This window comes from Podarcis cretensis (genome assembly GCF_951804945.1).
Source record: "Podarcis cretensis genome assembly, chromosome: 14".
Classification (NCBI taxonomy): Eukaryota; Metazoa; Chordata; class Lepidosauria; order Squamata; family Lacertidae; genus Podarcis; species Podarcis cretensis.
The window spans coordinates 42670341-42690530 of record NC_137183.1 but is presented as its reverse complement, the minus strand read 5'-3'; the positions used below and the strand labels follow the sequence as shown (position 1 = coordinate 42690530).

Here is a 20190-nt window from a genome sequence, read left to right as displayed (position 1 = left end):
TGGAACCATTGCTCCGTGTCCGCTTCTCTGGAGCAGCAGAAAACAACCTTTCTCCCTCCTCTATGTGGCATCCTTTTATATATTTGAACATGGCTATCATATCACCCCGTAACCTCCTCTTCTCCAGGCTAAACATGCCCAGCTCCCTTAGCCGTTCCTCATAAGGCATCGTTTCCAGGCCTTTGACCATTCTGGTTGCCCTCCTCTGGACACGTTCCAGTTTGTCCGTGTCCTTCTTGAATGTGGTGCCCAGAACTGGACACAGTACTCCAGGTGAGGTCTGACCAGAGCAGAATACAGCGGCACTATTACTTCCCTTGATCTAGATGCAATACTCCTATTGATGCAGCCCAGAATTGCATTGGCTTTTTTAGCTGCACAGGGTGCGGGGAGAAAACCGCTTCCCCCCACCGGTCCTGTATTTTGCCAGATCGAAGCTGGCAACCCTCCGAGGACCTTCGAGGGGGTTCCCTGCTCAGAGGTCCCGGACCAGCTCCGTCGGGAGCAGCAGGCGTCTCGTCCGCCAGGGGGCGCTGGGCGGCGAGACGGGGCGGGTGGAGGCGCCTGGCCGCGGGCGGCTCTCAGGCGAGGGGCACCGGGCGCCGCCGCCTCTGCTCTCCGCAGTCCCCGCCATGAGCCACGCCGTGCCGCCTCCCGTTTTCCTGGCGGCCGGAGAAGTGGAGAAGCATTTCCCCGCCGCCAGCCGGCTCGTCCCCGCCCTGGCCACGGCCCTGGCAAACTTCTCCAGCGGCGCCGAGGGAGGCGTCGTGCAGCCGGTGCGCACCGTGGTGCCCATCCAGAAGTACAGCGGGTGAGGATCCGGGATGGGGATTTCCTGCTAGGTATATCCCCAGGTGATGTGGGAGGTTTTTTTTGGGGGGGGGGGGTCGGTTTGTAGGGATGTCCCCCCGCCCGCCATGACTTATGCAATAAAGATAATGGATGGGTTTCAAACATAGGTGCTAACTCCTTGGGGCTCTGGGTGCCCCAGCACCCACAAAATTCCCCATAAGGGGCCGGGCACCCACATATTTCGGTACAGCGTGCCTGGCACCCACGACCCAGGGTATCCCCGGTCGCGGGAGCTGGCACTCCTGGATTCAAGTTACTGCTACTCAGAGTAGACCCATTGGATCTAATGGACCCCACTTATTCACGCTTATTAACTGGTCCGCTCTGAGTACAAGTTAGCTGAATGCAATCCAACTAAGTCTTACATAAGAGGAGACCCGGTGGAATTCGTTCCAAGAATTTCAGCCGCGGGTCAGCTCCCAGCACAACTAAAGCTGGTTGACGTTTGCTACGGATGTTCATTAAGCGGACGAAATTAACCTGGAGAAACTGGGATCTTTTTGTGCCCGCAGCACTCCGTGGGCTTCCCTGGGAGTAAATCCATGGGATCTGGTTATAGGTTAGATCTAGACATACTCTGCTATGCTAAACCCACTTTACCTGGGAATGAGCTCCCTATGCATTCAATAAAGCTTCCTTTTGAGTTATTGTTGTTTAGTTGTTTAGTTGTGTCTCTCTTTGTGACCCCATGGACCTTGAGTAGACATGGTTAAAAATTGTGGTCAAAACAAAATAAAAAAATTCCTTCCAGTAGCACCTTAAAGGTCTTTAAGGTGCTACTGGAAGGAATTTTTTTATTTTGTTTTGACTATGGCAGACCAACACGGCTACCTATCTGTAACTGAAAAAATTGTGGTGTTAGTCATGCTTTGAGTAGATGTGTTGACATCGATGGGGCAACTTAGCAATTAAAAAAGACAAACAACGAAGAAGAAATAACTATTCTTACACACACAATTTACAAGTTTTAAACCATATATATTTAAAATTGGCACATGTTAATGTTCAGTAAGGGACGCAGGTGGCGCTGTGGGTTAAAGCCTCAGCGCCTAGGACTTGCCGATCGAAAGGTCGGCGGTTCGAATCCCTGCGGCGGAGTGCGCTTCCGCTGCTCGGTCCCAGCGCCTGCCAACCTAGCAGTTCGAAAGCACCTCCGGGTGCAAGTAGATAAATAGGGACCGCTTACCAGCGGGAAGGTAAACGGCGTTTCCGTGTGCGGCTCTGGCTCGCCAGAGCAGCGATGTTACGCTAGCCACGTGACCCAGAAGTGTCTCCGGACAGCGCTGGCCCCTGGCCTCTTAAGTGAGATGGGCGCACAACCCCAGAGTCTGTCAAGACTGGCCCGTACGGGCAAGGGTACCTTTACCTTTACCTTTACCTTTAATGTTCAGTAAAGTAAATACAACAAAATAAGGAATCCGGACGGGCATGTACAAACCAGTTTCAGGTATAGTCATATAATTGTTGGGTTTTATTTTGCTGAATTTTATAATGTGTTCATAATAAAAGCAATTGCTGTTTTCACTGCACAGGGAAGAAAGGGAGTGAGCAGTGCTGAGTTGTGCTCTCAGCAGTTACTAACTTTAAGTACAAGTAATTTCATGGGGTCCGCTCTAAGTACAACTAACGCATGCATCCAGTTTTGTGAATGAACATGCATAGAATTGTGCTGTCTGTCTTCCACGCATTGCAAAGGGTCACTTTTGCTTTTTAGAAATTTTTTACCTACAGTCATCAAAGGCTGTACTTTCCCCATTTTGTTCCCTTTTGGACCCTAGAGTCCATGAACGCACATTTGAGTGCATGCCTGCACATGCGATTCCAGCATTGGGGACTAGATGACCCATTGGGTATGTTCCAACTCTACAATTCTATGCCTCTGTGTGCTCTCTGAAGTAAGCCCTGTTGAGTTCAGTGGGGCTTACTCCTAGGAAAGTGGGCATAGGATTGTAGATGGGCAGAGAATTCTTGGAAGGGGGCCTGGGAAGCTTCATTAACTGCAAGCCCTGAAACGACAAAATCCTACAACACAGCTATAAAACTTTGGCAACAGTTTGGAGTGAATTGGACAAGGTTGGATTTCTGGGTGTTAACTTCAAACCACAGCTTGATGTTTTAATTACTCAGTTGGGGGTGTGGCACGCTACAAAACACAGGGTTTGCGCTACAAAGCGGCTGCAAAACTTTGGCACCCTTATGGAGGGGACCCAAAATTTCATGGTTTGTAATTAATGAAGCCAGCCTAGGAAGCATTCTCAGCCTACTGGCCAAGTTGGAAGATGTAGGAACATTTTTTTTGCAACCTTTCAAGGTGGTGTAATTGAGCCCTTCTCTGGGAAACTGATTGGCTTAGGATCCTGCAGATCTGTGGCTGACCCAGCTCTGCCACACACCCCATAATGCCCATTTTTGGAACTCTCCGCGCCAGCTTCTTGACTGCCTGTGCAGACATTAATCAGGGTGTTATGGTTGCACTCTGAGTCTTTAGGGTTTCCCCAAAATCCTTGTTGTGCCCAGAGGATAACTGCTCACTGTGCTGATGGCACACAGGTTTCTGCTTTGATTGACTCTGTACAGTTCCAAACTGATGTTCTTTCCAAGTAGAATTCAGTCACCCAAGCACTTTGCACGTAAAAATGAGCTAACCAAATTGTGAGCTGTTGAGAATGACAGTCAGGAGCCTTGTGGTCTGCTAGAACATGAGAACAGATTGATTGTGGCAACATTGTGTGTGTGTGTGTGTGTGTGTGTGTGTGTGTGTGTGTGTGTGTGGACTGTCTCCCAGAAAATGCTGCTCTCCAAATTCACACACCCACAGCAGACCTGCCAACCTGCTTTGCTGAACCTTAAACAAATTGTTGCAAAAGCTTAGCCTGCGATTTTAGAAGACTTCTTTTGTGGGGGGAAAGAAAAAACAAGTTCCTGAACACTTGCATCTGTGGCAATTTGCTTGAGGTTTCAGTTACAGATAGGTAGCCGTGTTGGTCTGCCATAGTCAAAACAAAATAAAAAATTGTTCCTTCCAGTAGCACCTTAAAGACCAACTAAGTTAGTTCTTGGTATGAGCTTTCGTGTGCATGCACGAAAGCTCATACCAAGAACTAACTTAGTTGGTCTTTAAGGTGCTACTGGAAGGAAAAAATTTTTATTTTGTTTTGCTTGAGGTTTGCTACCCTGGGTTTCTTTGGGAGGAATTCACAGAATGCTGTGTGAGATAGTAAGTCTGCAGGCTTGAGTTTGCTAGCTGATGCTATCTGCCTACAATACTTTCTATGGAAGTGCTGAGTCAGAAAGATTGGCTGTTGATTGGCTGTCATCGGTTTAAAGGGAAACCTGTCCAGCAGTACATGGGTGGTGTAGAAGTGTGTGGTCAGAGAGAGAGAGAGAGATAGAAAGGTCTTCCTATTTGCCTTAAGGTGCAGCCTGGTACTCTGTTGCACTGTATGAACTGCTCGTGTATTACAGCCTGTAGATTATTGTGTATATAGCTCACAATAAATATACTGCACCACACTGAAGAACCTGGAACTCTGAGCATTTCTGCTAAAGCGCCGCAGAGAATTCGCGACAAGGCAGGGTAAAAATTCAATAAGGAAATGAACATAGAAATAATTTCCAAGGTCTTTCGCTGACACCTGCCTTGGGCTGCCTATAAAACAGGGGTAGGAAATCTCTGGTCCTCCCTGTGCCAGTCATTGGCTTGGCAGTATGTGTCAATGAAGGCATTGGCAGGGGAAAACTGTTACCTGCTGGAGCTGCTGGCACCATGAAAATAAGCTTCCTAGGACTCCTCCTGGAGGGGCGCCACTAAAAGCAGATGGCCACACTGGCCAGCACTTATGAAAGAGCCCTCAGACCTTGTGCCAGCCCTGGTGACTTAAGTTATTCATTGCACTTCCTTTAAAGTTTTAGATTAACTTGCTAGCTTAGTTGCTGAGGGAAGAGACCACACTTGAATGATCATCGCGCCGCCTCCGTCTTCTGCTTGTAAGCTTTTTAGGGATCATGCCTGCCTTCAGCGAGAAAGATGACGCTTTGACAACCAAGCTGGTGACCTTTTATGAGCACGGGACGGATCCTGCAGTTCCTTCCCATCAAGCAACAGTGCTCCTGTTTGAGCCAAGCAACGGCACTCTCAAAGCTGTAAGTTTCCCAAGGCAACAGTGGGCACAATTTGAACCGCTTTAGCCCCACCAACCTCAGGCTGCCCTCAACCAGTTGACCTCCTGCCTGCCTTTTTCCTTGCATTCAGGCCAGGAGGCAGCCCCGGCTGTCAGCTTTCTCCTCCTCCTCCTCCTCCTCCTCCTCCTCCCTAATCTCAGAGTTGTGCTTGCAGAACCCATCAGGTAGGAGATGGGGACAAAACTAGGGGATAGACAGGCTCTGCCTGTCATTATCTCTGGCGCCACCTGCTGTTGGACTCCTTGCCTCCCTCCCAATCAGTTGCACAGGGCCCTAGCCACCACTGCCTGGTACATGTAGGGTGCGAAGAGCTTGGCCCCCACCTCTATCAATGTGTGAGGGGTATTCCCTTGGAAGAGGGATTGGCTGTCAATCCAATCTGGGAATTGTAGTTCTCTGCAGGGAACACGGATCTCCTAGTGCCTCTCAGCTTAACAAGCTACACTTCCCAGGATCCTTTGGGAGGAAGCCATGACTGTTTAAAGTGGCATGATACAACTTTAAGGTGTTGCATGAATGGGCCTTGTACGCCTGAGGAAAAGCATTTTGTATTTAATCTTGCATCTTGCCATTTTTCTTTTCGTTCTGTTTGATGTTCTCCTTTGGAAAGGTCATGGATGGTAGCGTTATAACAGCCAAACGGACGGCGGCCGTTTCTGCAATAGCCACTAAGGTGGGTGCTTTTTATTAAGTGGGACGAAGAAAGGGATTGTGGTTTGGGGAATACGGCAGCGCTGTCTTTACCATATGCGCTGTCGGGGTGCAAAAATCCACCCAGCGCCCCCAAATTTAGTTTAGCCCCCAAATTAACTTTTATTATACTTATGTCAGACACCACACTTACGCCTTATCTCTTGTTTACGAAAGAAGGGAGGAAAAAGAAACAAACTTCTTTATTTGTTCATTTATTTACAATATACTTATACTTAAGTATACAACACCACCACACTTAAACTTATAAGTATTGTTTAGGCGGAATGCGGGTGGCGCTGTGGGTTAAACCACAGAGCCTAGGACTTGCCAATCAGAAGGTCGGTGGTTTGAATCCCCGCGACGGGGTGAGCTCCCGTTGCTGGGTCCCTGCTCCTGCCAACCTAGCAGTTCGAAAGCACGTCAAAGTGCAAGTAGATAAATAGGTACCGCTCCGGCGGGAAGGTAAACAGCGTTTCCGTGCGCTGCTCTGGTTCACCAGAAGCAGCTTAGTCATGCTGGCCACATGACCCGGAAGCTGTACGCCGGCTCCCTCGGCCAATAAAGCGAGTTGAGCGCTGCAAGCCCAGAGTCGGTCACGACTGGACCTAATGCTCAGGGGTCCCTTTACCTTTATTGTTTAGGCACCTAATATAATATTTTGATATAAGAGTTAATTTCAAGAGTTAATGTCAAGAGCTGTCGTTGAGTCTGACAAGCACCCCTGTTGTGAATGACAAGCGCCTTTAATGAAACAGTAGGTATGCATTTTGATAATACCTAGGTATATATGTATTTTGTTTTTCTAGCTTGATCAAAATTATTTATTATTTCATAACAGGCAGATACTTAAGAGCTTAGGTGGGTTCAGCAGTGGGCACCTGGCGCCCCCCAGAATTCAGCACCCGGATGTCTCGCACCCCTTGCACCCCCGGGTAAAGACGGCCCTGGAAAATGGCATGGTGGGCCAAATTGGAAACGCCCCCCACCCAGCAGGCCAGGATTGATTAGCAGGCTGGGTGTTCCCTACCCCAATAAAAGGCCATGAACTTTAGGGTTGACAAAAGTTGTTAATATGAAAGGTGCCATATGAACAAGTTTTTTTACCTTCCCCTGTTGGATATATTTTCAGTTCTTAATGCCGGTGGATTCTGAAGTGCTGTGTATCCTAGGAGCTGGTGTTCAAGCCTACAGCCACTATGAGATTTTCACAGAGATGTTCTCGTTTAAGGAGGTAGGAAGTTCAATTAAACCAACTGATTTTTATTTATTTTATTTATTTTTTAACAAATTTACCACTCAGCAATAGCCTCTGCCTTAGGTATTTCTAGCACGCACAGAGTACCTGTTGGTTTGTCAGGCACATTTTGGTCCCTCCCCCCTTCATCTCTTAATCAGGGGTGGGCATACTTCAAGATTGTGGGGTCTGCTTTGTTTCTTAGGACACCCAAAATTTACACCAGCTGGAGCCAAGTGTAAATCATGGCATAGAGTTAAGGAAGAAGATATCTCTCAGGGATTTGTTCCTCCCACCCCCAGTTTTGCAAAGAAAGAATAAGACATTTTAGCAGAGGCTGCAGCATTGATAAAATCGAACCAGTTATCAAGGGTTCTTAGGTATACTACAATATTGTATAAGTTTCTCTTTCAACAGTCTAGCTTACAGAGTTAATTACTATTTTCTTCTTTCACTTCTACTCATCCTGCGGAGAACAAAGTCAGCGGGGGCCCACTAGGGGGCACATTGGAAGATGGCCGACAATACCATCTCTCCGACCCACACGGGGTAATTAAGAGGCTGTTATGGGAGTAGGCAGCCTCCCTTGTTGTCCCAAGGAAATGGGGAACACTGCCCTTGCCTGCTGTGCCCATAAATCACCCCCTAATTCGAAAGAAGGGGGTGAGGGCCCTAGGCAGAATGCCCCCGTGTGGAACTCGGCTCTCCTGGACGCTGTCTCTGATCGCGCACTAGTTGCAGCAATTTGGAATAATTAATTACAAAAGAAGCAAATGCACATATTTCAAGTGAAGAAGGGGAGTGAAGTCTGCTAATTTAAGTGACCTCTGCAAAAGAAAACGACGGGCTGGAGAAACAGGAATATTTTACGATGAAGATACACCAAAGGCAGGGTATGTTGACAATGGGGCTGAATGGGGGGGGGGGAACCTTTTTTACTTTCCTTGTATGTGATTTACAAGAACCCCTCCTCATTAGAACCGTCGTTTGAACTGACCCAAGCAGGATGATTAAGGTCTGTGTGGAGATAAACTTTAACCAAAAGTATGCTTTATGGAGACCGAGAAGCAATAAGAGCTTTTGGGAATGATGCAGCAATTAATTCGGAGTCGCCATCTTGCCAAAGGATTTATGGCCAGGAGGAAGAACGGATTTGTTTTCAAACTGCATTCCTAGTGAATCTCCTCAGAGGTTTTGAGAAAGGAGGCAGATGGGTGAAGATTAATGACGCTAAGACTGTTTTGATGTATGGAAGTGATGTTATATGGAAAACGTCTGGATATGGCTACTGGATAAGAAAAATAATATCCACGCAGGATTACAAACTGTTCTAACCAGCTTGCGGAGACTATCAGAGGTCACAAAGAGAAAGGAAAAATATATGAAAATAACAAGAAGAGATGTGGAAAAATAATAAGAAAGGACTGGATAGTACTGTGAACATCATAAGGTTAGATTTGTGGACATTAAAACAGCAGTAAGAAGCAAGAAGTTGATTGGATCCCTTCAGAACTTGAAATATGGGTACCCCCAACAAAAATTTAAAATTCGGCTGTGTAATTTGGAATTTATGTAATTTGGTTTGATTTGATGTGATTGGTCGGTTAATAAAAAAATATTCTTAAAAAAAAAAGAGAACAAAGTCAGCATCAGCATTACAGGGATCAAAAAAGAAACCGTTGCCAGCAAATTGACTTCCATGATTTCCATGTTTTTCACAGCTGCTGAAGATGTAGCCTGGGGATTTGTTTTCCGTTCCAGAAATGAACTCTCTGTTGTTTTTGATGGGATCAGGGATCCTGTGCCAGATTAGTGCCTGGTGGGGGTGGCAAGGCCTGGCCTGGTGCTACAGGGGAGGAGAGAGTAAGGAAAGGTTGGAATTACTTTGTAGACATTCTGGCCTGGCTTCCTTAGAGTGCGTGCACAGATTGTTGACTCCTGCTTATCTCCTTGACTGGCCAGGCCCACTTGAGATTATAGCAATTACAAGAATACCATTCAGCTGCAGAGGTAATAATAAAATTCAGCTGTGGAGGCAAGAGACCATCCACCTTTCTTCTCACCTCTTAGAGCAAAAAAATAGACATCTAAGAAGCCTTGGGTTGGCTGGTTTGAAGTCTGAGTGGACATATGAGAGCCATATTCAAACATCTCAAGGGCTGGCACATGGAAGATGGAACAAGCTTGTTTTCTGCTGCTCCAGAGGTTAGGATCTGAACCAATGGATTCAAGTGACAAGAAAGGAGAGTCTAACTAAATATTAGGAAAAACTCTCTGACAGTAAGAGCTGTTTGATAGTGGAAAGGACTACAGTCGTACCTTGGAAGCCGAATGGAATCCGTTCCAGAAGTCCATTCAACTTCCAAAACATTTGGAAACCAAGGTGCAGCTTCCGATTGGCTGCAGGAAGTTCCTGCAGCCAATCAGAAGCCGTGAAAGCCACGCCAGACAGTTCCAGGTTTGTGGCGTTCGGGAGCCAAAACGTTCGACTCCCAAGGCGTTTGTCAACCAAGGTAAGACTGTACCTGGGAAGAAGGACTCTCCTTCACTGGAGGTTTTCAAACAGGGGTTGGATGGCCATCTGTCAGGGATGATTCCTGCACTGCAAGGGATTGGACTAGATGACCCTTGGGGTACCTTCCAGTTTCCTTCCCATTCTATGCTTCTATGATCCCAGGGATATAAAATACTCTGTTACAACACTTGAAGCCACTGTCCATCTTCTGATTGCATGTTGCTGCTTCTTTTGCCTGGTCCTGGAGTCCTGGACCTCACTGCCATTGCATGGGGCCAAGCATGGCCGAGGAATGCATTAGGGACTAGCAAATTAATTTTATGCATTTTCTTGTGTTTGCACTCTCCTGGAAAAGTGTCCACCGGTCCCCCGTCCACGTTGTAGGACTTCCTTGAGGCCAAGATTTTATGCCACTCCATTTCCCTTGTAGGTGAAGATCTGGAATCGGACCAAGGAGAAGGCAGAGAAGTTTGCTCACTCAGTTCATGGGCCAGTCCAAGTCTGCTCTTCTGCTCAGGAGGCTGTCACTGGGGCGGACGTGATCGTAACAGTCACAATGGCAACAAAGCCAATTTTGCATGGAGAATGGGTGAAGCCTGGAGCCCATATCAATGGTAATGTACGCTTTGTGTATGGATTTCTCTCTCTCTCTGGATACTTAAAGGGGTGCTTGACTTTGTTGGAACCAGGGAGCATGATGTGGTCCAAATAGTAGGGGGGATGGGACCTGTTTTCTGGTGTTCCAAAACAGCTCCTTAAAGTGACAAGGGAGGGTTTTTTGGCTAAACGTTAGGAAGAGCTTCCAAATAATTTGAGCTGTTCAGCACAGAAGCAGGCTCCTTTGGAAGTGATGGACTCTCCTTTACTGAAGGATTTAAAGCAATGAGTCAGGATCCTTGATTCCCCCTCCCTGGCCAACATCTCAGCTGGGCAAAGCCACTCACTTGTCCATCTCCTGATGGAGGAGGAGGAAATTGATGGCTGTTGGCCATGATGGCTATGTTCTGTCTCCATGGTCAGAGGTAGCAATGCTTTTGCATACCATTTGCTGGCAACCACAGGAAGGGGAGAGAGCTGTGGCTTCAGGTACTGCTTTGGGACTTTCCCTCAGGCATCTGGTTGGCCACCGTCAGAACAGGAGGCTGGACTAGATGGGCCATCAACCTGATCCACCAGACTCTTAGCTACATATGCTCTTATCAGCTGGTCAGCGGTGACAACAAGCCTTTCTTCCCAAGAAACAGTCGGAAGCAGTAGCATAAGTGGAGTAATGAGACTGTTGTCCTAACCTTGAGCAGAAGGATCTAGGTGTGGTGCAAGATTGGCCGTCAATATTCAACAAAAGTATTAGCACTGCTCCCAGAAATAGGCTTAGTTGGAAAAGGAAAAAAGAAAAGCACCTTGCTTTAATGAGCTTTAGCTAAAGCATCTTGCAAAGGATTAGCTGATCCAGATTAACTGGTTTTAAAGAGGGGGTGCTAATCTGTTTACAATATCGATGCGAGGCACACTAACATTGCACTGCAGTCTGTTAAAATCGGTAGGATACACAATGTAGAAAACATAAAAACATTCCTGAGGCTCACCTGTATTCCACATTCACTAATTACTCAGTACAGAATTTAATGATAGGCACATCAATTTGAATATAATATTGGGGAGCCCTAGGTAAAAACCACCCCACCCTGCCCTGTCAATCACAAGACACAGCGTGCACATTCCATTTGAACAGCAATGCCCATTAACTTTGAGGGCAGCCCCCTCAAGTATATTATTGGGGGGGGGGCTCGGCTTCTAGGAGTTGGCTCCTCCTTCCATTGTGAGTTCTCTGAGTGGGGACCAATCACATCTCTCTTCAGGGTTTGGCTCTGTTCTCTGATGAATATCTTCACAGCAGATGAAGAACCGGCCGGTTCTTTCTTGGAAAATTTCTTTGAACTCTGGTTTATTCTCATTTTACTTCCTGAAGTGACCTCCCAGGGTTAAAAGGTCCCTGCAGATGTCTCCCTTCTTTACACTGAGATTAATGAACTTCAGTTAATTGTGTGTATTAATTTCTTCTCTGATTAGAATCTAGTTGCATCATATCGCCCACTCCACTTCTGTCCTGCGTTGTCTGCAAAGGACATAGAAAGGGATTCATGGAAGCAAATGGGAGGTGCAATTCGAGATTTCATCACTGTCTGACCGATTTCCACCCACCCCTTCATAATCAATGCTTTGTGTGATGTATTCTTCATATTGTGTAGAGGCACACCACAAAGGGTCAGGGGACAATTGGTGTCCTCGTTCACCACCGCAACACATAAACAAAGGGCTGCCTCTCCTTGCGTCACCACACATTAGGAACTCATTCCTAATGCTTGAGCAGGTTTTCAGAAAAATATGTGAGTCTCTGTTTTGTATAGCTGCTTTCTGTTGCTTTCTTTATATTGGCTTAAAAGGAGGCTGATGGTGGCTTATTCTCCTTAATTATAGGTTTTGGATGAAAACAAAACAACAACAACAGCCCTACAGCAAAATCTCTCCTAAAATTTCAAGTGATGCAATCAAATATTGTCACATGTCTAAGGGCTTTCAACCAGATGATGGGCTGAAATTGTGCAACATTGGTACATTAAAACAAAACAAAACACTTTGCCAAATAGCTAAGCCTGCCCTGATCCAGTAGTATAGGATTCTATTGCCTCTCGTGAGGATTCTGACTAACATCATGCCAGTTGTCTGAAGGAAGAACTGTATGGCAGGATCTTATCTGAGAGGAAAGAGTGCTTTTGGGGAAGGACTGCTCTTTATTTATTTTATTTTATATTTTTGCTGCGAGCTGATGGGAGCTCTTTTTATTGGAATAAATTTGGGTCAATTTCACTTACAACTCATTTGCAACAAGACACCCTGAAGCAGTTCGCAAATATATGTAAAATATATGTAAAACAGTTACATGCTCTTTATTGAGGGCAAGACAGCCAGAACCACCAGTGGCATCAGCTGTACGTTGAAGAACTGTTCAGCAGAAGAATGTGTGAATTTGCTTTTTCCTCCCCCCCCCTTTCCCCCTTTCCCTTTAGAGCTATGTCTTCATAAGGCGCCCTGGAAGCCTCACTAGCTAAATGGGTGGGATCTAAATGCTAGGGGTATTCTTACTGCAGAAGTGTCCCCCTCCACATGGCATATGGCTCAAAATCTGTGGGTCTGGATTAAGGAATGTTAGAAGGATGTTGGAATGAAGTAATGTGGTTTTAGCAGAAATGATATAAAGGATTAAGTAAAAATGGATTGTTAATTGGTGAAAGAACGTTAAATTATAGTATATTAAGATAAATCATTAGGATAGAAATAAAGATGGAAAGGATTTGCTGAAATATCTAATTGAATTAGAATACAAAAAAGGGAGGTGTGAGGAGGTCAAGAAAATAAGCAAAGGAAAGAAAGTTAAGTAAAGGATTGATTTTTTTAAAAAAATTATCTGCATCTTTTTTCTGTTTTTTTCCCCTTTGTTTTTTTCTGTTTAAATATGTTCTTTATTTTTTCTTTTTGTAACCTTTAAAATCTTAATAAAAATCCGTTGGAAAAAAACAAAACAAAATCTGTGGGTCTGGGATTGCACATGAGAAGTCTGACTTCCTCGTTGTGAGGAGAAGACTTGGGGCTGGGAGATCTTGTACTACCAAGTAGACCCTGCCTCCATTTTGGTATGCTTGCCACTTCCGCTCTAGGGTGAACTTGAAGTGAGCTATCCCAGTTTAGGATGAATGGAGCCAGTCTGAGCAAACTGCTTCCATCTTCGCAGGCAGGATTTTATGTGGGAAGTGGTCTTGGAGGTGGGGCCAGTCTAGGTTCATAGGTTTCATTGAGAATTGTAGGTGAACCTGTGACAAAATTAAGGGTTTCTGGCATATGGTATATGAAGAGTTAAATAAAATATTTAAATAAACTTTTGTAAAAAGAAAAAGAAAAAAGGAAGAAGCTTTTTTATTGGGTTCAGATATCATTAGGGAAAACAGGAAAATAATTCCTATATGCAACAGTGGCAGCGAGAACCCTAATTGTAAAAAATTGGAAAAATGAGACAGCACCAACAAAAAAAGAATGGCAAGAAAAATTATTTGATTACACTGAGATGGCTAGAATGGCAGATGCAATTAAGGGTCAGTCTAAACAAAAATTTCAAAAAGAATGGGAAAAATACAGAGATTATCTTAAAAAGCAGTGCTCTCAAATTAATATCTGGACTTGTTTTGATTAAGTTTTGGAAAACAAATAATGGTATAAAAGCTTAAAATGGAAAGAAAAGGGGTGGGGGGATGAAGTGAGAAGGAAACAGTTTACTAAATATGAAAGCAGCCCCCCGTTGAGGACGAAGGAAGTCAACTAGAAGAAAAGAAGAACTGAAATATGGTTACATATTCATTATTTTTTTCGTTTTGGTTTTGTATTTTCTTTTTGAGTTTTCTTTTTTAATGTTATGTGTGTTTGTGTTGCAAAAGAAAATAAATGTGAAATGAAAAAAAGAGAGAATCGTAGATCTGTGATGAGAACCGGGATCTCCTAATGACCCTTAATAAACTACAGCACCCAGGGTTCTTCGGGGGAAGCCATCTGTGTTTAAAGTGGTATGATACTGCTTTCCGTATATGGTGTAGATGTGGCTACTGTAAATGATGCAAGAGGATGAACGAAGCCCATGGTTCAGCCTGGAGTCATTCAGCACCCTTTGCGTGTTAAGCATTAATATCGCTCCTGCTCTGCAAGAGTCATTTAAAGGCAATTGTCAATTGTGAACAAATTGTACCCATAAGGTTGGGGTGATTGTCTTAACCCTTTTCATCTTGGGAGATAAATCTCCAATTTGTTTGATTCTGACATTTAGCCATTGGAGCAAGCAGGCCTGACTGGCGGGAGCTGGATGATGATGCGATGAGGAACTCTGTGTTGTATGTCGATTCGAGAGAGGCTGCTATCCGTGAATCGGGAGACGTCATTTTATCGGGGGTAAGCAAGCAGGGGCGGGGGGTGGAGAGTTGTGTGTCTCCTTCTTTTACCAATAAACTTTGAGTGAAGTTCCTGACACCTTTGCCCAAGGTAGCCCCAAGTACTTTTGGAGATTTCTGTGGGGATGACCCCAAGTTTGAGAGGAAATTTTGGCAAAGGACCCTCTGAAGGATTCCTATATTTTGTGGGGCGCTGGCCACAGGTTTACCTCACCGTTCCATCAAATTAAATTTCTCACAATCCCCCTGTGTAGCACTGTTACTTCCATTGGAGCTGCCATTTTAATTTCCCACAATCTCCAGGAGTGACTCTACACCAGGGGGACTGTGGGGAAGTTAAAATGGTGGTTTACACAGACTGAGCCATTCAGGGTAGATATCTGGACCCTCAGTCTCTGCTAGCTGTCTGAGGGTGCCAGGTGCTGGTGCCAGGCCTGGTTTTCTGTGGGGACTGAAATCTGAAGAACCCTTAAGAACCTGTAACTGTGTCTGAAGAACCCTTAAGAACCTGTAACTGTGTTTAAAGGCAGGGCCAGAGCTCAGCGTGGGGAGACCCCGAAACTCTTCCCCCACTCCACCCCACAGGATTTCCTGCAAAATCTCAGCTTCCCCGAAGTCTTTCGATACCTTCCACTTGTGGTGCTGTTTTGGCTCTGAAAGCTCAGTCTGAACCTCAGAAAAAGGTGGCACCGGAAGATGACAAAAGGTCTGTGTTTGTTTTGCAGGCAGAGATTTTTGCAGAGCTGGGTGAGGTGGTGCTGGGAACAAAGCCAGCTTTGCGTGAGGAAACCACTGTGTTCAAGTCCCTGGGTAAGAATGGCCCCTTGCTGTGCATGAATAAGAGTGCAAGACAATGCTTTATTATTTATCCCCCCCTCCTTGCGTGAGAATGCTGGCAATTATCTTCAAACTGACAACGGATTCCCCCCATTTAACAAAGGCAGACATGCCTCTTTCCCTCCTTGAAGACACAAGACAGAAGCCATTAGAATCAACAATGTATTGTTCGTCTTTGTACGCTACTTGAGCTCTATTCCCACCCACCCCCCAAGACTTAAGAACTTAACAAGAGTCTGGAGACCCAAGTTAGGGAAACCCTGATCTATTCCAACCCCCTGCAATGCAGGAACGTTTCGTCCAATGTGGGGCTCGAACCCACTACCCTGAGATTAAGAGACTCGTGCTCTACCTACTGAGCTATCCCCTTTCTATTGCCTTTTGGAACTCTGCAGGACCAGCTTTAGAGCTGTGACCCAAAGAGGAAGTAGTTCCCTTTGAAGTGAGTTCTTAAATGAATGAAAGTACTTCTGGAACGGTGCTAAATAGTAGTTGTGCGTGTGCCTTTCTTCCCTGAGAACAGCTGGCAGTCTAGATGGACTTCGTGCCTGTAGGGTGTGGAGCTGGCAACCCTTTGATCAGTGAGCAGGGCCATGCTGCCTTTGTTCTTGCTCCATGGAGGGCAACTTCCTGAAAATGGGACATGGGTTGGTTGCAATTGTTGGTCAGCAGGCCAATTAATTAAGTGAGGGTCTTTGGGGTCTTGTCATCTTTTTTGCCACTCTGGAGTAATTGAGGCTGCTTACACACTGTACAGGGACGCGGGTGGTGCTGTGGGTTAAACCACAGAGCCTAGGACTTGCCGATCAGAAGGTCGGCGGTTCGAATCCCCACGACGGGGTGAGGTTCCGTTGCTCGGTCCCTGCTCCTGCCCACCTCGCAGTTTGAAAGCACATCAAAGTGCAAGTAGATAAATAGGTACTGCTTCGGCGGGAAGGTAAATGGTGTTTCCGTGCGCTGCTCAGGTTCTCCAGAAGCGGCTTAGTCATGCTGGCCACATGACCTGGAAGCTGTATGCTGGCTCCCTCGGCCAATAAAGTGAGATGAGCGACGCAACCCCAGAGTTGGTCACGACTGGACCTAATGGTCATGGGTCCCTTTACCTTTTTACACTTGTTGTTGTTTAGTCGTTTAGTCGTGTCCGACTCTTCATGACCCCATGGACCAGAGCACGCTAGGCACTCCTGTCTTCCACTGCCTCCCGCAGTTTGGTCAGACTCATGTTTGTGGCTTCGAGAACACTGTCCAACCATCTCTTTTTACACACTGTACACTTAAAGCAGGGTTTCCCAAATCTGGTTCTCCAGCTGTTGTTGGACTACAGCTCCCATAATCCCTAGCTAGCAGGACCAGTGGTCGGTCCCCTCCTTCCCCAAAAACAGCTGGAGACCCGAGTTTGGGAAACCCTGACTTAAAGCACATGGCTTCCTCCAAAGAACCCTGGGAGCTACAGTTCCTAGCCCTCTTAACAAACTACAGTTCCCAGGATTCTTTGGGGGAAGTTATGTGCTTCAAATGCATGGTGGCACTGGTGGAAGTTGGCGTCCAACATCTCGAGGGCAGCATACTAGGGAAGGCTGGTGTAGATAGTATTAGAGTCTTGGGTCTTACAGCTGTCGCTAAATTACAACTCCCATCAGCCCCAGCAAGCATGGTCAATTGTCAGGATGGTGGGAGTTCAACATCTGGAGGATTAATGGTTCCCCACACCTGTATCAGATGGACCAATTTATGTGCAAATTTGCTTAATATGCAGACTCTTTGGAGTATTGTGGAATGTAGTAGAAGTGACAGATTTTAAAATACTTGTATATGATCTGATCATTCTTTTCTTCCAGAAAATATTGTGGGGTTCCCCTCATCCTTGTTGACTGTGATGTCAGTTGTTGTTTATTTTAGGAATGGCGATTGAAGACACAGTCCCGGCGAAAATGATATTTGATTCCTGGTCGGCTGGCAGCTAAAATGAAGATCTTCCAATAATCCAAGCACCAAAACAATATTGAGAATGAAGTAGCATTTAGGGTTGTATTCCCACTTTTAGCAGGAGCTGTTTTTTAAAAAATAAAAATGATAACATTACAATCTTATGCTCACTTACAGTGGGAGAAAATCTCATTGAATTTGGGGGTGCTTTCTTTTGAATCAATATGCATAGGATTGCAGTATAACTTTTTTTTTTTTATAGTCTTTCTGTTGCGGACAAGGTAGTTAAAATAGAAGAATAGAATAAACCAAACTTTTGTCACATGCATAACCGATATGTTTTTCTGTCCACTTTGGTTTTGATTTACACTATTCAATTCTGTCTTGTGCTCGCTATGAGGTAAACAGGCACAGGGTTCACCCCCCCCAAAAAAAAAAATCTTTAGAAGGTTACATAATTTCTTGCTGCAAAGCATTAGGCTGAAAATTATTATCAATAATAATAATAGGCTCCAACCACATTTTCGAGTCCCAATTGGCTGCTTAATTTCATACCTTCTCAAGGATGAGAAATAGTTCAAGAGGCTCATCTATGATTAAGCTTGCCGCAGTTGTAAAATAATAACTGGAATTTGCAGTTCTCTCCAACTTTCCCTGCCTTTTGTTGACACTGAGTGGATCAAGGAGGATTGCAAAAAAATCATAATCGTGATGTGGGTCAAATCCCTTTGAGTGCTATTTGCTTAAAAAATAGAGTAACAGAACACTACATTTTGTATTGCTTTAATACGTACTGACTTTCCCCTCTTACACTTTATTTTCTTTTTTAATTGAAGTGAGTCTGTGTTGGTTGGAAATCTCTGGTAATGGGTATCTACTGAATTTTGCTACAAGATAAAGTGGTTATTTGCATTTTGATCAGAAGATAATTCATGGTGTTTAAGAAGTGGATAGAGAGAGGTTGCTCTCACCTCAGAATACTAGAACCCAGGGTCACCCAATTAAACTAATTGGCAGGATATTCAGGACAAACAAAAAGCCCTTCTTTGCAGAACAGTTAATTTATATGTGGCATTCACTGCCACAGGTTGCAAGGATGACCTCTGGCACAGATGGCTTTGATTGGAGAGAGGACCATTTTCATGGAAGTCTTATCAGTAGGCCTTAGGGTCTCCCTCTGAAGGGTGCTTGTTTTGTTCTAAAATTTCAGACCCAGCTTGACTTTTATTTCCCATGTGTACATGGAGTGTCTTTTAGCCAACCTGATCTTTACAGCCTTACTAACAGCCTGAAGAAGCCAACTGATCTCAAACAACAATGTTATGCTGATGCAGATATGCTCTAATGGCTAGTGGGCAGTGGTAGCTGCTGAAGGATGCTAACTAGGGGCTCAAGCATATGGCTGGGTGGCAAGAGAGTGGTTACCCCTGACAGTGATGGGGATCTGGTGCCTGTCAGATGTTGCTGGACTCCAGCGCCAATCAGTCAAGCCAGCATGGGTAATGGTCAGGGGTGAAGCGAATTGTTGTTTGGCAACAACTGGAAGACAATGGGCTCCGAGTCGTGGAGTTCACTTTATCAACCGGGAGGGCCTAATCTCTGACCAATCAATGGATACAAGCAAATAAATGAAGTCAAGGTCTAAATCAGTGATGGCCAAACTTGGCCCTCCAGCTGTTTTGGGACTACAACTCCCATCATCCCTAGCTAACAGGACCAGTGGTCAGGGATGATGGGAATTGTAGTCCCAAAACAGTTGGAGGGCCAAGTTTGACCATCACTGGAAATGAACACAATATATTTCTGACATGTAGGTCTGTAGGAATTTGAAAACTTTGCAAAAAGAAAAAGAAAAGGTCTATGCCTGGCAGCCAATAGAATGTACACCAACAACCCCCCCCCCCAAAAAAAACTCCTTATGTACTTCACAACATCACAATGCAAACACAGTATGTAATATCACTAAATTGTAACATACTGGCGATGCAGACTAAATTTGTCTCTCAAATACTAATTACCCTGCAGCAATGAACAAAGGCAGATTATTCAAAATACATCTCTGGTAACTGTCTTTCATCATCTGGACTTCAAGTTTGTTTCTTTGCATTTGATTCCATTCCAAAGACCTTGACTTTATTCATTCGTTTGTACACTTCATCAAGTCTAAGGCTGATCACCTTGACTTCCTCCTCTTGGGGCTTCTGGGCTACAGCCAACTTGCAGAAGACCTGCAGTTCAGGTGCAGAGCATATGCTTGGCATGTAGAAGGCTCCATATTAAGTTCTTGGCTCACCTGGCTACTATATCTGAGTCAACAGAGCTGGGAGAAGCTTCTGCCGGAGTCCAGGGGTCCAATTACCAGAGTCCTGGCCCAGATACCTTTTGTGACAGCTGTCTTAAGCTATTGTTTCAAGAGGCTATAGGGGCCTGAGAACTCATCCCCATGGCTCCCTGCCTCTATGTCCCTCTGTAATTTTATACTTGCTGAAGAAGGCAGTCTGGCCTTCATCTCTGCAATGCTTTGTTTTCCGAGGTTGTCTGTTGTGATCCCAGGGTCTGACTCTCCATCTTTGGGGAGACCCTGTTAAGTGAAGAGACTTCTCTCATCAGAGGCGGTGCCAGCCTTCCAGCCTGAAGTACAGCTCTACTTATGAGGCTGCTTGTTGCTGAAGCAACATTTGAGCCTTGCTGCTCTGAGTCTCCAGCTTGAATTCCTCATGGAGCTGTCCAAGGTGCTATCTGCAACCTGAACTTCCGTGCTCTCTTGGGCTATATGCACACTATAAATTTAAAGCACCTGTCTTCCTCCCAAAGAATCATGAGAACTGTTGTTTGCTAAGAGTCCTGGGAATTGTAACTGAGGAGCAAACTTCAACTCCCAGGATTCTGGAAAGGGAAGCCAGGTACTTTCAATGCATTACATGTATGGTAGGGATGTGTCAGAGACATCACCTTGCCAA

General features: G+C 45.3%; 1 protein-coding gene across 1 annotated transcript; it reads left to right on the top strand.

The window, feature by feature from the left end:
* Positions 1-553: 553 nt before the first annotated feature.
* CRYM (crystallin mu) lies at positions 554-17561 on the top strand. Its single transcript, XM_079953984.1, has 8 exons — positions 554-811; positions 4845-4995; positions 5645-5707; positions 6857-6958; positions 9907-10090; positions 14347-14468; positions 15193-15277; positions 17204-17561. Exons 1-8 carry the CDS (start codon positions 633-635, stop codon positions 17266-17268), a joined length of 951 nt encoding a protein of 316 aa, XP_079810110.1. The 5' UTR covers positions 554-632; the 3' UTR covers positions 17269-17561.
* Positions 17562-20190: the final 2629 nt, after the last annotated feature.